Source organism: Rhinatrema bivittatum, chromosome 8 (assembly GCF_901001135.1).
Source record: "Rhinatrema bivittatum chromosome 8, aRhiBiv1.1, whole genome shotgun sequence".
In the NCBI taxonomy this organism is placed as follows: domain Eukaryota; kingdom Metazoa; phylum Chordata; class Amphibia; order Gymnophiona; family Rhinatrematidae; genus Rhinatrema; species Rhinatrema bivittatum.
Genome location: NC_042622.1, coordinates 85,774,342 through 85,792,040, shown reverse-complemented (window position 1 = coordinate 85,792,040; position 17,699 = coordinate 85,774,342). Strand labels below are relative to the sequence as shown.

General features: G+C 43.6%; 1 protein-coding gene across 12 annotated transcripts in view; it reads right to left on the bottom strand.

Moving 5' to 3' along the window:
* Nucleotides 1–17,699, bottom strand: part of PRRC2B (proline rich coiled-coil 2B) — a 393,423-nt gene that overhangs the window by 39,264 nt on the left and 336,460 nt on the right. For all 12 annotated transcript variants that reach the window (XM_029612564.1, XM_029612560.1, XM_029612569.1 and 9 more), the window contains one exon: nt 8,332–8,505. In XM_029612564.1, coding sequence (XP_029468424.1) covers nt 8,332–8,505 — 174 coding nt within the window. The remainder of the gene's footprint in view (nt 1–8,331; nt 8,506–17,699) is intronic.

The following is a 17,699-nucleotide window of genomic DNA, read 5'->3' as shown; positions in this document are numbered from 1 at the left end:
GAAAGTCTAGGGTGGCCAGAAGTGAGGGAGGGGAGCGAGGCTTCACCGGCTCTTCCTCGGGTCCCCGAAGTGGTACAGTGCACGGCACTGATTACCAGTGGGGATCACCTGGGACAACCGGGGGCATTGGAGGATGGGGCCCCCGATGGTCAGTGTCGCTTCGGTGGAGCTCTCAAAAATGTTCTTGTTTTCTTGACAAGGATCGGGTTTTTCCCATCTTCCTTGCCGGGTCCTCCTTCGTGGTCGGGGCTGCACCGGAACCGGAGCCATGCATCGATGGCGATGTTTTAGGGATCTCCCTCAGTGCTTGGCCTGGTCTTTCCCTGGTGCCGAGGAAGCGGAGGATCCCAATATCCAGGAGAGCGGTGAAATCAAGGATCTTTCACCATTCCTGCGATCCTTTGAAGTACTAGCGAGAGGAATAGCGAGGGGGAGCTTGTCGAGAGGCTCCCCATGACCTCTTGTGGTTGATGGCTCTGAAGCAGGGGTAGAGGGAACAGACTTTGGAGCTCCGAAAAGTTTCTCCATCTTATCGAGGTGCGCCCGATGGCCTTTGGGGGTCATCCAGTCACAGAGGCGACATCCACGGAAGTCCTGCGAGGTCCCCAGGCAGAGAATGCAAACCTCATGTGGATTCGTGATGGACATGGTCCGCGGGTACTAGGGGCACCGACGAAAAACGGTCAATGCCATGAAAAAACACCCAATCACAAAACATCACCATAAATTGGAAACGTTACTTTTATATATTTTTTTGTGTGAAACAAGACCTCATATATCATGTAAGAGAGCCTCGCCAATTGTCTGCAATTGCTCTCTTCGGTATTAAATAACCGTATTTATTTAATACCGTAACCAGGACCAATGATTATATAACTTATAATCATTGGTCCTGGTTACACGCTTTTTTTTTTCAAAACTTAAATTATATAGTGATAAACACTTATCCTTTGAGTTAAGCTGTAAGAGACTAATTTTGAAACATAAATATTTCAATTTGAGGATAAGTTTTATTTACAGACCCATGGCATCACCATGGGGTCATCAGCTGCTCCATCCATAGCCAATTTGTTAATGGATCAGCTTGAACGTCATCATATTTACACATCTTTGGGTTTTCAAAATGTTTTTTTCTGGATAAGATATATTGATGACCTGTTATTTTTTTGGTCATCTGATGAACTATACTTAAAACAGTTTTTTCAGTGGATTAAAACAGTGGATACACATTTGAAATTCACTTTTGAATAGCAGACAACACATTAATTTCCTGGACATTTCTATTAGTATAAAGAATAATCAGCTCCATACAATATATCGTAAACTGGTCGAGCGTAAACAATTTGCTGAGATTTCATGGCTGTCATCCGATAGCTTTCAAGAGAGGCTTACCCGTAAGCCAGTTTTTTAGGCTACGGCAAATATGTTCTGATTATCAAGAACTTAAAATGCAAGCATGAGAAATGGCACAACAATTTTTTGAGTGAGGATATCCATATGATGCTGTTCAGAAAGCATATAAACGTACTAAATATGTAGATCGATCGTCCTTGTTGGAATACCAATCTAGAGACAAAGCTATTCCTGATGTATGTGTTCTTCAACATTCAGATAAGTCCCATTTAATAGCAGATAGCATCAGACGCCACTGGCACATTTTACAGCTATTTTCTACTGTATTTACAAATCTACCATTGTTTTCTTTTTCACGGGGCAAAAATATAAAGGACCATGTTGTTCATGCAGATGCCAACATCAGGGACACTGTAGTCTCGGAAGGCTTTCATGATATATGTGGAGAATGTGATATGTGTGTTCAATCAATGATAGGATCAATATGGCAACATCCCAGCACAGGAATACAATATAAAAAAAGAACTAAAACTGTAAATCCATCAACGTGATATATTTAATTCAGTGTCCCTGTCTGTCCATTTATGTAGGACGAACAAGTAGGCAAATTAAGATCCTCTTGAGAGAGCACCACAGCAAGATAAACACTCTTAACATGGAAGCCCCGAAGGTAAAACATTGTGTTCAACAAGCGCATCAGTTCCAGCATTTAAAATGGACGATTTTGGATCAAGTGGAAGGTTCATACCGCAAGAGAGATATTCAAGCAAAGTTAAATTTTTTTGAGCAAAAGTGGATTTTTAAATTGTCCGCTCAAAGTCCTTATGGCATGAACGAAGCAGTGGATTGGGCCACATTGTTATGACATCACAAGTGAAGAAGGGTATTCTATTGGTTGTATAGAAAATCAAATTCAACCATTGGCTGCCGGTATATCCAAAGGTGGGTTTAAATACTCCCTTTGAAAAGTAACATGGAGGATCGTTTTGGAAACGCTGAACAGCATTGAAGGAGTGATAGCTTATAACTTATAATGGATAGTAATTTGATTTTCAATGTGGCACATTTTAACATCTGTTTTTCTTTATAGAAATTAATAAAAGCTGCCATATTGCCCCTGACGAAGTATTCAGAAACACGCGTCGTGTCGGGTAGGCGAAAAAAGAAAACAATCACGAGTGCTCCAACAGCGTTTTTACAGCTTAACTCAAAGGATAAGTGTTTATCACTATATAATTTAAATTTTGAAAAAAAAACAAAGTGTGTAACCAGGACCAATGATTATAAGTGGTGAATAACTACATATGATAACCATTTTACTACATGAATTTGTATTTAATACCGTAGAGAGCAATTGCAGATAATTGGCGAGGCTCTCTTATATGATATATGAGGTCTTGTTTCACACAAAAAAATATATAAAAGTAACGTTTCCAATTTATGGTGATGTTTTGTGATTAGATGTTATAAACTACATCGCTTGATACGGTTTTGAGACATAGATGAAAAAACACCCGGCATGTGGTCGATGACTGGAAGTCACTGTGAGGTGAGGGGTCGGGAATTGACTGCAAACTGTGAAAAATTCAACAAAAACCTACCAGACCGAGGAGGCACAGACCGCAAAGGGGGACACAGCAAGGAAGATGGGGAAAAACCTGATATTTGTTGAGAAAACAAGAACATTTTTGAGAGCTCCACAAACAGCGAGGCAACTGCACTGTGGAAAAGAAAAAACTGAAATGGGTCCTGGCTTGGATGCGCGGATAGCAGCAGGCTGGGCATGCTCAGTGTGCTGGTCAAAGCTTCTAGAAACTTTGAAAGACGTTTTCCGTGCCGGGCTCCATTCGATGTCATCACCCACATGTGAGGACTACCATCCTGCGTGTCCTAGGAGAATGCATTCACTAACACACTGAGTCACTGTGAGGAAAGGCTAAAGAGGTTAGGACACTTCAGGCTAGAGAAAAGACGGCTGAGAGAAGATACTTGAGTATTGTGTACAATTCTGGTCGCTGCATCTCAAAAAAGATGTAGTTGTGATGGAGAAGGTACAGAGAAGGGCGACCAAAATGATAAAGGGGATGGAACAGCTCCCCTATGAGGAAAGGCTAAAGAAGTTAGGGCTGTTCAGCTTAGAGAAGAGACAGCTGAGGGGGGGATATGATAGAGGTTTTTAAAATCATGAGAGGTCTAGAACAGGTAGATGTGAATCAGTTATTTACTCTTTCGGAATATAGGAGGACTAGGGGGCACTCCATGAAGTTAGCAAGTAGCATAATTAAAACTAATTGAAGAAAATTATTTCACTCAACGCACAATTAAGCTCTAGAATTTGTTGCCAGAGAATGTGGTTAGCTCAGTTAGGGGTAGATTTTCAACGGGTTATGCGCGTAACCCTTTAAAACCTACCCCTGCGCGCACTGAGCCTATTTTGCATAGGCTCGGCGGCGTGCGTATGTCCCGGGGCTTTGAAAAAGGGGCGTCCCGGTGGCGGGGGTGGGGCAGTCCTGAGTCCTCAGGCACAGCGGCTGAGCTGGGGGTTGGTGTGTTGGCAGCCGGCTGGCAGGCGTAACTCCTGCAATAAAGGTAGGGGGGGTTTAGATAGGGCAGGGGGGTAGATTACATAGGGGAAGGGAGGGGAAGGAGGGGGGAGTGAAAGGAAATTTCCCTCCGCGGGCCGCTCTGATTTCGGAGTGGCCTCGGAGGGAACGGGGAAAGCCATCGGGCCTCCCCCTAGGACTTGGCGTGCACAAGTGTGCACCCCCTTGCGCTCGCCGACCCCAGATTTTATAACATGCACGCGGCAGGTGAAGGTTCGAGGAGCGGTCGCAAGACCAAAGGGTAGAGCCTGGAACTGGAAATGCTGTCCCAGAATCTTGAATCGCAGAAAACGCTGATGTGCTTGGAGGATGGGAATGTGTAGATAAGCTTCCATCAGATCCAGGGAGGCCAAAAATTCTCCGGAGTGTACCACCGCTATCACGGAGCGCAAGATTTCCATCCGAAAGTGGGGAATCTTGAGGGCCTTGTTGACCATCTTGAGATCCAAGATTGGGCCACATGGAGAGAAGAGGAACCTGTCTCTTAGCGGCTGAGCAAATTCTAACGCATAGCCGTGTCTTAGAATATCCAGGACCCACTGATCTGACGTGATGTTGACCCACTCCTCGTAGAAAAGGGAGAGACATCGCCCTATCCTGGGGATCGGGGAGTGGGCCGGCATAGCTTCATTGTGAAGACTTGGAGGATGTCCCCTGGGCCAGACCAGAGCGGGGCTGTCTTCGGGCACGAAAGGACTGAGTCCAGGATTGAGATCGAGAGGACGGCTGACGAGGAGCTGCAGTCCTTGCCTGGCGGAAACTACGTTGCTTCCTGAATTGGCTTCTAAATTAAAAGACCTAGAAGAACGAGGGCGATCCTCTGGCAGTTTGTGTACCTTATTCTCTCCGAGGGACTTGATAATCTGGTCCAGATCCTCCCCAAATAGTAGCTTGCCCTTGAAGGGTAGGGATCCCAGCTGCAACTTGGAAAAAGAGTTCGCCGACCAGTTGCGAAGCCAGATGAGGCGTCTAGCCGAGACTGCAGAAACCACAGATCTGGCCAATACTCTCAGAATGCCATATAGAGCGTCTGTCCATATGCTATGACGGCCTCAGGAGGTCTGCTTGAAGTGCTTCCTCAGGAAGCAACTCCTGGGAGCTGAGCAGCTGTTGAAGCCAGCGGAGGCCTGCACGCTGAGCGAAGGAACTACAAATGGCCGCCCGGACCCCCAGGGCGGACACCTCGAAAACTCTCTTAAGATAAACTTCCAGCTTTTGATCTTGAAGATCTCGCAAGGCTGCACCACCTGTTACTGGAATGGTAGTTCTTTTCGTCACCGATGAGACTGCAGAATCTACTTTGGGAACCTTAAGAAGCTCCAGGAAATCATCCGGGAGAGGATATAGCTTATCCATGGCTCTGCCGACCATGAGGGAGGTCTCCGGAGAATCCCATTCCCTGGATAACAGTTGAAGGAACGTGGGATGGGAAGGAAAGGACCTACACAGCAGACGTAGACCAGCCAGAAGGGGGTCCCCTTTCTTCGCTGGTGGATTAGGCTCAGGCGGGTCCTGAGGGGCCTCAATGTCCAATTCCTGTAGGATATGTGGAATGAGGGGGTCCAGCTCATCCCTCTGGAAGATCCACAGGACTCTAGGATCATCCCCTTCCAACTGAGCTGTAGTTGAAGGTTCATCCGGATCCGGGTCCTGCTGAGGAATATACACCCCCCCCCCCCCCCCGCAGAGGGGTGTACCAAACGGACCCTCGGAGCGCTTGAGGTGGTCGGAGGTATCCCTGGTCCCAGGACCGCTGACCCTTGGGCACTCCTCATGGTCTGGGAATTTCCCAAGACCTCAGTGGAATCAGCCATTCTGGGTACCTTAGGAGGAGGAGGTCCCGCCAAAAATTCCTGGTGCTGGCCCATTCTGGCCAGGTAAGCATTGTGAAGCAGGCGAACAAAATCCATGGAAAACCGAGGTGGCCCCGATGGCAGAAGAGTGGGAAGATCCCCTGACGGAGGAAAAGGCTCCAGAGGTGGAACAGGTGTCAAAACCTGCGGCTGAGACGAAAAAGGAGCGTCCTGCTCTTCTCCTGTTAGCGCTGGAGCAGCAGAGTCTGAAGACAAAATGGCTGCCGTTTCCGCGGTCAGCGGGATCGGGGCCGGCCCCTGAGCGTCGAGACGTGCCAGAAGATGAGAAACAGAGTGGCCCGGCGGTTGAGAGGGTCCCTCCCCACCAGGGAGGCAAGCTGTGCAAATCCCCTCGTGGGAGAGCCTCAACCCGGCTCTCCACAAGAGCAGCACCTGGACGAACGAGGCATGGGGAACCCCGGAGTCGCAAGGGAACCAGCTGTTCTTAACACGAGAAACAGGCAAGGTTTAAAGCTGCGGGAAGCGGGAAACCTCCGCTTCAGCCTGTTCTTCCTCACGCTCACCAGGTTCGTGACTGTAAGAAGCGGGTAATAGCCTCCGCTTCAGTCCTGCTCTCTCTCTATCTCTCAGCGACCCACAGATAGAGGCACAGAGGAATAACGCCTCTCTGTGCTGGCTGCCCCGAGGAAAACAGCATCTTAGGGGCAGCGGGGTCGGATAGCAGCCACAGGGGGAGAGGTCGGCACCACCGACTTGCACCCCGGGAAAGAGAAAATAACCTGTCAAAAGGAAATAAAAACAAACTTACCCCGACAACAGAGATGGGAGGGGTGGGGAGAGCTGCAAATAGTACTGCCTACAAGCTATAGAATGCTCCCACTAAAACAGGAGCGGAGGCTACAGGAAAGCTCTCCAAATAATTCCCTCCGAAAATTCAAAGATTTTTTTTTTTAATTAGACTTGATCTATCCAAAAGAAAGGAAAGCTGAGGAAAATAGAGAAAATTCCTAAAATTGCTTTCTAGTCATCTCAGTGGGGAACGAAAGCCACCACTGTCATCTGCTGGAGTCAAGAGAATACTGAGGATTAATAGAGGGTGCACTACCTTATAAGGAAGCATCCTTCAAAGTTCTATTTGAGTCCATCTGCTGGAAGGGGGAGAACCCATTGTCTGGACTGATCCTGGTACGTACAGGGAACTGTTATTAATTAAGTTGTCTTAGAGAATAGCCACTGCTATTACTGGCATCAGTAGCTTGGGATCTACTTAGTGTTTTGGTACTTGCCAGGGACTTATAGCCTGGATTGGCCACTGTTGGAAACTGGATGCTGGCTTCATGGACCCTTGGTCGACCCAGTATGGCAATTTCTTATGTCTATAAAATAATGAGTGGCATGGAACCAGTAAATCTTAATCATTTGTTTACTCTTTCAAAGAATACAAAAACTAGGGGACACAAAATTAAGTTATTAGGAGATACATTTAAAACTAATAAGAGAAAATATTTTTTTTTCTCAATGCATAATTAAGCTCTGGTATACATTGCCAGAGGATGTGGGGAAAACTATTAGTGTAGCTGTATTTAAAAAAGGTACGGACAAGTTCCTGAAGGAAAAATCTATAAACCATTAAGGTAGAGTTGCAGAAATCCACTTCTTATCCGTGGGATAAGCAGCATGAAATCTATCTATCCCTTGGGATCCTGCCAGATACTTGTGACCTGGATTGGCCACTGTTGGAAACAGGATACTAGGCCAGATGGAATTTTGGTCTGACCCAGTATGGCAAATCTTATGTACTTACCTGAAGCACCATGCCTCCCTTTTTTTACAACCTTACGGATGCAAGAAGAGGGAAGAAGAAGGAAGGGTGATCACCTAGACCTCCTGTCAGAATCCAACTCATAGGAGACAGCCAAGGGAAAAGGCTGTACTGCAAGCCTTTTTTTTTTTTTTTTTTATATAGAGGGAGTGTGTACTGTCTGTAGATCCTACTGCCGGACCATCAAGGGAACAAAGTCATTTGAGGACCAGCTGGTGCTTGACCAATTGATGCAGGAACTCAAACCCCAACTGAATCTGTTCTTAAGGGGGATAGGAGAATCAATCCCTCCAGGACCTCACCCAGAGTGCCCCCAAGACTCTGCCTATGTTCCACCAAGCATATGGTCTTAAAGCCTTCCCGGGAGTGGCCTACCCATAGCTGCTTCACCAGTCCACATGTCTGCACCATCTGTGGAGAGAGAGAGATACTGAGATGCTAAAGGCAGCACTAAACCCCTATAGGGGAAGTAAAGTCATCTTTGAGCATTTTTTCTCTGTATCCATCTGCTGGCATAGGGGATATAACCCACTTATATGGACTGGTTTGGCATGGATGATAAGGAATTCCTGGATGCAAGCGACAACTTTGGAACAGTTAAGGGGACCTATCCTAACACCATCAGTTACCTCCATAAAACAGGTGTGACAGCTGTGAGACTGTCAAAACATGTTTCTCTCCCTCCGTAGCAGTCTGTTTTTTATATAGTCACATTAAGACATGGACTGAAGACACTTACCTCTCTGCTGGGGTGGACAGAGGGCTGGGAGCCAGGTGCAATAATCCTTCGAGGAGCTCCAACAGACAAGTTCTGTCCTTGAGGCAATTGGATGGACTGTGGTAAAAGCAGAGGCTGCTGTCCAGAACTGTAACGAGCCATTGGGAGTTGGGTCCCAGGCAGGGGCATTGTTAGCTGTATTTAAATAATCATTGGTTACAAAAGGGAAGAAAGGAGAAATTTAGTGTTATCTGATAATTTTCTTTCCTTGAATACTGCTACACCAGTCTAGACATATGGGTCATCTCTCCTTTACTAGCAGTTGGAGTCAGAGGACAGAGCTTTTTCCGTGACATCATCACGGGTAGTTAACAATGGTGCAGCGCCAGCAAAAAGTCAGTATTCTTGATTCAAACTCTTAAACAACATGTACCTAATTTGAAACACAAAGGATCCTCCAAAGAAATGATCTTTCCAAACTTTTCTTGAATAAATGAAGAGGAAGAAAAAAAAGGAAGCAAAAACTAAGCCTCCAGTTGCCTCATAACCTTTGTAAATTGAGCTACACTGCTTCAAAGTTTGCGCAGGCCCCGAGTGTGTCCTGGACTGGTGTAACAGGGTTCAAGGAAAGGAAATTATCAGGCAAGACTACATATTTCCTTCCTTTTTACCCTGCTACATTAGTCCAGACATGTGGGTAATACACAAGCCCAATTAAGCTGGGAAGGAGGAGGTTAGCCTGAGAACACCATGTGACTGCCTTACAAATATCTTCCATGGAAAGAGCAGAAGCTTTGCCCAAGAAGAAATGTGAGTTTGAGTTTGACCAAAGGACATCCAGAGACTGCTGACTTTTCGATAAATAAGCTGAATCAATTGCTTCCCCCCCCACCACTTTTAAACCATCTAGCCAAAGAGGCTTTAGAAGCTGACAACCTTACAAAGCCCTGCAATTGAACAATCTGTCAGATTTAAAAAAAAAAATAAAAATAAAAAATTGGAGACTTCTAAATACCCAAGAACCACTCAACGGACATCCAATAACCATAGTACCTATCTTTACCATGACAATCCCTTCTCATCTACACCTTATAGTGTCAAATTTAAGTGGAACACAGAAACCAGTTTAGGTATAAAGGACTTGTCTACAAGACTTGGAAAACAATGAGAAGACCAGAAAAGGATTTCTTCAGAAATATCTCTAGCTGAACAAATGGCCACCAGAAAAATCATCTTCAGCAATAAAACCTACAAAAAAAACATTGTTAAGCTTGAATGGTGAGCCCACTAAAGCTCTATGAACCAAATTAAGCTCCCACCGAGGAACCAAGAACCTAAAAGGAGGTCAAAGATGTTACATCCCTAGGAAGAAAGCAAGAAAACTTCTGGGTGAAAAACTTTAAACAAAAAAGTGCCAATGGATCATGTCAAATGCCTTCATGGCATCAAGGGAGAGCAATAAGGCCTGAGTCTGTTCCTTTTTTGCCCGCCAAATGAGAATATCTGCTGCCATATGGCCTGGTATAAAGCCTGCTTGATCATTATGAACCAAAAAATTTGATACACTATGCAGACATCAGACCAAGATATCTTTGTGTGGATCTTATATGGCTGATTTCTTTATTAAATTTGGACAAAGATTTTGGCAAAGTAACATCCTACCTGCCCCCTCTTTCCCCCTCCCATTAGGTAACACTGTAATTCCTGCAAGATTAGAACCAGGAAGAAAGAAGCCACCTTGTAATAAATTATTAAATATTCTAACCAGTGGGCCCATAATTAAAGAACTAAACTTCTTGTAAAATTTGGCAGAAAAATCATTGAGGCTAGAAGCCTTCCCTAATTTAAGATCCCCAATAGTCTGAAGTACCTCAATTTCAGCAATATGTTTATTAAGTGTAGGTTGCCCTTCCTGAGAATCCTCGGATAGAGCGACCCCTTCCAGGTAAGGATCAATAAACCTACTCTATGTTATAGTTATGTACGTTTATAATTTATTGATCACCCCTTGTTTTATGTAAACCGACATGATACGAACTCCGTGAATGCCGGTATAGAAAAAAACCTCAAATAAATAAATAAATAAATAAAATAGTATCAGATTGATACAGTGCCTCATAAAAGGAGATTGCTTCCTAATCCTAGCATTATCAGTGACATACATTCCCATTCTTTTATTTTAACAATATAGGTTTGGATTTTTTTATTCTTCAGTTGCACAGCTAACAGCTTGCTGGCCTTATTTCCAAACTCAAATTACTCTGCCTAGTAAGTAACAGCTGGTATCAAACAGCATCAATATCTAAAAGGCATGGTTTATGTCTAGCCTATGAAAAATAAGATGCCCTGGATTTATCCTTATGAAGTTGCTCTAAATTATGAATCCCACTGAGCAACTCAGCTCTAGATTTATCTTTTTCCTTCTTCTTTTTGTGCTGCCCAGGAAATCAGTTTACTTCACAGACTGCTTTGAGGCAGTCCCACAGGACCTTTGGAGACATGTCAATATTATCGTTAAATTGCAAACATTTACAGATATCGTTCCACAACTGTTCACATATGTCAGTATCATTAAGTAAATTATCATTTATTTTCCAAAAGCATCTACTTATGTCTCTTTGTGAGAGAAAGTAGTCAAACCAAACAGGGACATGATCAGACCAAAAAATAACGCCAATATCCACTGCTTGACCACTGGAAACCATGGATATGTCCACCAAATAAAAAAAATATTCTGGAGTAGAAATTATGCTGTTTCAAAAGGAAAAAAAAGTAATTGTGATTAGAGAGATTATGTGTCCTCCAAATGTTTATCAATCCCCATCTATCAAGACAGTTTAAGCTTAATCCTACGATTCTGTAATTCTATAGCTGCCTAAGATGAATTATCTAAAGGGCATCTAGTAATATTAAAATCTCCCCCAATCATTAGCTAGCAGTGTGTAACATCCTGTAGAGCATCACTCACTGCATCATAGAATAACCCCTGATTACAGTTAAAGCGTATAAATTAAGTGTGAAATGTTTGGAGTTAGTTCCCAACTGCAGAACAATATATCCACCATCCTACCCTTCTGAACAGAATGGACCTTTACCTTTAGATTCTTAGAAATTAAAACCCCCAACTCATCATATTTCTTATGGTACATGATGAGAAAAAAAAACCATGTGAAAATAACTTAGATTTCAGTAGCCTCTCATCTTGTGATCTTAGATGTGTTTCTTGAAGACAAAGAATGGGAGCCTTTAGGTGAATGGCTTCTCTGAACAACATCTCTCTCTTAAAGGGAGAGTTTAATTCCTTAACATTAAGGGACATCACAAATAACCCAAACTCTTAGAAACTTCCATGGCAGATCCTATAAAAAGGATGACATATAACCATCTAAAAAAACAGAAAAACATATAACCAGCAAAACTCAACCCATCAATGCTAACCCCAGCATCCAACACTCAATAAACCATCCCAGTCCTGATCTGCAACATCCATAGCAGATCATCACCTTCATGAAGAATGGCATTAGTTTCCCAGATTAGAGCAGAGAAAAAATAAAAATATGATCTTAAGTCCCAGCAGATGTGGGGCTTGTCTGGAGAGGTAAGATTTCTTCTTTGGTTTGAATACTCTAACGCTGAGCAAGCATGTATAGAGTCCCGAACTGCTATGGAGATGGAAAATACTGAAGAGCAGAGCTTCCTGCACGGGTATATGTACTGGTGCTGACGTCAGACTGAAATCTGACTCCGTCTTCAACTGCTATCAGAAGCACACTATACCCATTGGTCCTGAACCCATCTGCTACATGCTAGGAAAAGGGGTTTTGAGGATATATCTTGGCTTGGGTACAGGTCAATACTGAAGAGGCTGCAGGTGGCACTCTCTGTTATATTTATTTATTTATTTATTTATTTATTTATTTAGTATACCGACATTCGATCGAGATATCACATCGGTTTCCAGATAACTAAAGGAATAGGGTGGTAACAGCCCTATTTTACATTATAACATGGTATTAAATAGATATAAGAATATTTTACATTATAACATGGTAATAAATATAACAAGAATATTTTACATTATAACATGGTAATAAATATAACAAGTTGTAACAGAACTAACAGGAGTACATGGAACATTAGACTATAGTATATAACATATGTACATAAATGGCTTGTTGATGAGGATAAATTATGGTAAGGAGAGCAGGGAGTGTAGAGGGGGGGAGGGGAGAGGAAGGGATGTGTGGGAGGAAGGTAGTGATAGGGAGGGAAAGGGTGGTGGGAGATGCTTGTGTAGGGAGGGAAAGGTGTGGGGCGAGATGCTTGTGGAGGGGGCATGGAGTGGATGGTGCGATTGGGCGGGTTATGTGTCGGGTGGGAAAGCTTTTAAAAATAGCCATGTTTTGAGGTGTTTTTTGAAGACTTGCAGTGAAGGTTCGTTTCTGAGACAGGTGGGGAGGGTGTTCCATAAGGTGGGGCCCGCTATTGTTATGGCTCGTTTGCGGGTGACGTTGAGGTGTGCAGCTTTGAGATTGGGGACGGCTAGGAGTCCAGTGTTGGTGGATCTGAGAGTTCTTTGAGTGGGGTAAGGTTGTATTCCGTTGTTTAGCCAGTCCATTTTGTTGTTGTTTATTTTTTTGTGCATGAGGGTGAGGGTTTTATACTGGATTCTTTGTGTAATGGGTAGCCAGTGGAGTTCTTTGAGAGTGGGTGTGATGTGAGGGGATTTTTTGTTGTTAGAGATGATTCTGGCGGCAGCGTTCTGTAGAACTTGGAGGGGTTTGATGTGTATTTCTGGTAGTCCGAGGAGGAGGGAGTTGCAGTAGTCGAGTCTTGACAAGATAATTGATTGGAGGACTGTTCTGAAATCGTGCTCTTGGAGAAGGGGTTTGAGTTTTTTTAGTGTCTGCAGTTTGAAGAATCCATCTTTGATTGTATTGGAGATGTGTCGTTTAAAGTTGAGTTGGCTGTCAATTGTTACGCCTAGGTTTCTTGTGGACGGCGTGAGTGAGGTTTGTGAGATTTGTGGCACTCCCGGGTTGATTGAGTTTCCTGGGTGGTCAGAGGGGGTGCACATGAGTGGATAGGAGGGATGGTCATCGTGGATGTGAATGATTTCTGTTTTGGCTTGGTTGAGACATAGTGATAATTGAGATAGTAAATGGGATAAGTTTGAGCTGAGTTTGTTCCATTTTTCCATAGTGAGTTGAATGGAGTTGTTTATGGGGAGTAATATTTGTATGTCGTCTGCATAGACAAAGTAGGTGAGGTTTGCCTCTGATAGGTATTTGCATAGTGGGATGAGATATATGTTGAAGAGGGTTGATGATAGGGAAGAACCTTGTGGGACTCCATGAGTGAGGGGCACTTGTGAGGATTCAGATGAGTTCATCTTGACGATGTAAGATCTGTTTGAGAGGTAGGATTTGAACCACTTGATTGTGGTGTCTTGGAGACCAATTTCTTTAAGTCTGGTGAGGAGTGTTCTGTGATTGATGGTGTCGAAGGCGGCTGATATATCAAGAAGTATCAGGAGGAACGATTTGCCTTTGTCGCGGCCTTTGAGGATGGTATCGGTGAGGGAGAGGAGGAGGGTTTCAGTGCTGAAGAGTTTTCTGAAACCATGTTGTGCAGGCTGAAGAACATTAAAGGTTTCAAGGTGGTCTGTGAGTTGATTGTTGACTGTTTTTTCGATGATTTTTATAGCAGTGCCTCAAAGTTTTGTTCTCTGACTCGATCTGCTGGTAGGGATGCAAAAGCCACTTGTCTGGACTGATCTGGATATGTTCAGGAATGTTTATTTAGTCATTGTTATCAACTGCTCACTCAGGAAAAACCTGGTTGGGGGCTGGCTTTGGCTGAGAAGGGATATCGAGCCGTCCTGGTAGAGACTCTGAGAGAAGGAAACCCAGCTGAATAACATCAGAATCGCTAAAGGAGGTGAGAAGCGAGGGATCAGCTGACCCAGAGTGCTCGACGTCATCACCAGGGCCCGGGATCTTTAAATTCCGAGGCACGCCGGCGTTTCAGTGGGGCTGGCTTTGGCTGAGAAGGGATATCGAGCCGTCCTGGTAGAGACTCTGAGAGAAGGAAACCCAGCTGAATAACATCAGAATCGCTAAAGGAGGTGAGAAGCGAGGGATCAGCTGACCCAGAGTGCTCGACGTCATCACCAGGGCCCGGGATCTTTAAATTCCGAGGCACGCCGGCGCAATGCCGATGCCGGCGCGCTGCCTAAGCCGCCCGTGGAAATTGGTGCTACTTTTTATTTAAAATATCCTTCGAAGTGTTTTATAAATTACCAGAGTAAAAAATGTATATTTACTGAGCCACATCATTTAGATTGTTTTCTAAAAGATAAATCGAGCCCAATAGAAAACCAGGAGATACCATCTGTAATTGCGCTAGAGAATGATAAGAATGATATCCCTTCTTAAATGGTATTATTTTGCTGTGTATTGGATTAAATTAAGCCCCCAACATTATTTTGTTTCTTAATAGAAAAATTTGAGGTGAATTCCTTATGTAGTTATAAGTGAAAGTATATATGTATATTTTCCTATTAAGATTGCCTATGTAAGTTGGAGAATGAGATTTATGTTTGTAATTTTGTTTTAAAACACAATAAAGAGATATTGAAAACAAAAAAAAAAAAAAAGGAAAAACCTGGTTGGTGCTTGCTTCTTGCTATTTTAAATTAACAGATTTCTTCTTGGTTGACATTCCACCACTTCAAGGAGGGCTTTAGCCAGGGAATTCTAATACAATGAGAGGTTTGTAAACACTGGTGAACTAGTAGGCCAGAGGGAATCAGCACAACTAGGCAGCCATTCAGCCTAATGATGTTATTTTCTTCTCCCTAAGAGAGGTTTTGCCTCCCTGACCCTGGGAGAGAGAGACAATCTTTGTAGTTTTGAGATTGAGGGGGATTAGCGAGACAGAAGGAAAAACTACAGAGGATGTATATGGATCCAGGTTCTAAGGAAGCTGCCATGAAACCTACGAGATAAATATAAATATATATATATATATATATATATATATATATATATATATATATATATATATCTCGTGGCAGGGCGAGTTTCTTTCTTCTCGGAATCTTTCCAAGGATTATTCCATATTTCCATCTGGGAAGATTGTCTCTCTCTCTCTCTCTCTCTATATATATATCTATATCTAGACAATCTTCCCAGATGGAAATATGGAAGTAATCCTTGGAAAGATTCCGAGAAGAAAGAAACTCGTCCTGCCACACAGTCACTAATACGGACTGGAAAGTTTCCATACTGAAATGGGAAAAGTGAAAACTGTTTACCCATTACAAATCAAGGATGGGTTTTTGTAGGAACCATCCTTCTTTAGGATCAAAAAATAAATGAAGTTCTGAACATGCCCCTGCGATTCACATAGAACTGGAACTACTGCTTGCAAGTGTGGAAGCTACTCAAGAGTAGTAAGAACAGTCACTCTCCGGGCAGGCAAAACATATGGAGAGACAATATAAGCATCTGGAACTGAAACAACAAGAATTAGAATGTAACCATGAAGATATGTGGGACCAATGCTGGTAAAATTATTGAAGGTGAATGCCTACAAGTACTCGCAAGGAAGGAACCACAAACCTTTGTTGGGTTCAACATCTGGACAAAGCAGAACCAAATGATTCACCTACTGGCCTTATGCCCACTTGAAAGGACTGATTTCTTCTTCTGAAACTGAATTGGAAAGATGACCACTTCCCTAAGGTTTTGCTTCCCCTAGGTACTTTACAAACTTAAGTCCTCACCAAAGAAACAGTCTCCTACTTGAAAATAAATTTGCTTAATACAGGCTTTGGAAGAAACCCAGGACTGTAGCCATAATAGCCTTCATGCTGTAAACGAGGCTACAAGAGATCCCAATAAGGTTATATAAGGCGTCCTCCAAGAAACAGCAGTCCTGGACTCCAGCCAAGCCACCTCAGGGAGCTGCTGTATCCAGTGCTCGAGCTACATAGACATTGTAGATAGTGATCTGCACTCTTAAAGATGTTGATGAAAAGTCATGTTTCAATAGAACCTAAATCTTTCTTATCTTGGTAATCTTTGAGAGCCTTGTGCCCTATTGCTGAAATAGTTGTTTTGCAGGCATCCACCAAAACCAGGGCATCCCCAACAGCATCTGAAAAAAAGAAGACTTTATGTGGATTCTGGTGACAAAAGAATACAGCTTGGTGAAGCCTCAGGACCTTCAAACTATTCTCATGGGCCTCAAATTCCATTAGGAGCATACCCTGCAAATTCTAAATGAAGAGAAAAGGCTTTAGATGACCTATGGATTTCCTTGCCAAACAGGGTCCCATACTGGAATCTCTGCAACTTGAAAACCTGATGTCCTAAAAGATATGACTACCTAAAATATGAGATTTTTTTTTTTGACAAGGAAGACGACGAGCCATTCTCACTCTCTGATTTCACCTGTTCTTCCTCTAAGGACTGACGACATCCATAGTCTCCTTCAAGACAGAAAAATGGGGATATTCTCCCACAGAGGCCTCAGTTCCAAACATATTATGGATAATTAGGCTCGAACTGCCACCCCACATCCGACGGCTGAAATGCCCAAGACAGAGTCCTGACCCATGGCAGCTGCGGCCCCCTAAACCAAACCTCTGTAAATACAGGAAGCCTATTGTAAAATGCCAAAGAAAAATACAAATTCCGGAGAGAAATCCCTTAGAGAAAGGGCAGGGGCCTAGCATAGCTTCAACACAGGTTTCCCCCATGGGTTCCGTCCCCTGAAGACGCTTGGACTCTCAGCTTGGGAGGAGAAACAGGTGAGAATAACCCGATGGGATACATATAAAATGACAGTTGTTCCCATCAAAATGGCCACCTCTGAGGAGGAAATAAAAGTAGACTCCAGAGCCAGGCTCAACTGCTGCCACATCTGGATCCAAGCACTGCCAACATTGTGCTGCCAGACTCAGGGATTTTGCAGGCTCCTCCAAAAATCACTACTGCTGATGCAAACAGGACAGTAGGAACTAGCACCGTAGAAGCACCAGCTCACAAAAACTCCAAAGCTGATCAAACTTCATTACAACATGATCAGAAGCTAGGCAGAAATACTGCAGAACTGAAGACGAGGAAGAGACTGATGGCTACAGGTCTCTCCTACACCAGCTTAACTATACTGCCATCCTCTGGAGACTTACTTTCCTCAAGTTGTTTGCTTCAGCAGAAGCAGTTGATCTCCTCAGCTTTCTCCATTTTCTTTACGTTTTAAAGCATTAATAAGCCACAGAGAGAAAGGTAGAGAGGGGGAAGAATTTCAAACAGCAGATGCTCCTGAGGCAAAAACAAGCTTCCATCCTCTAAGCTCTACCAAGCCCCTTTGGGGCTGGG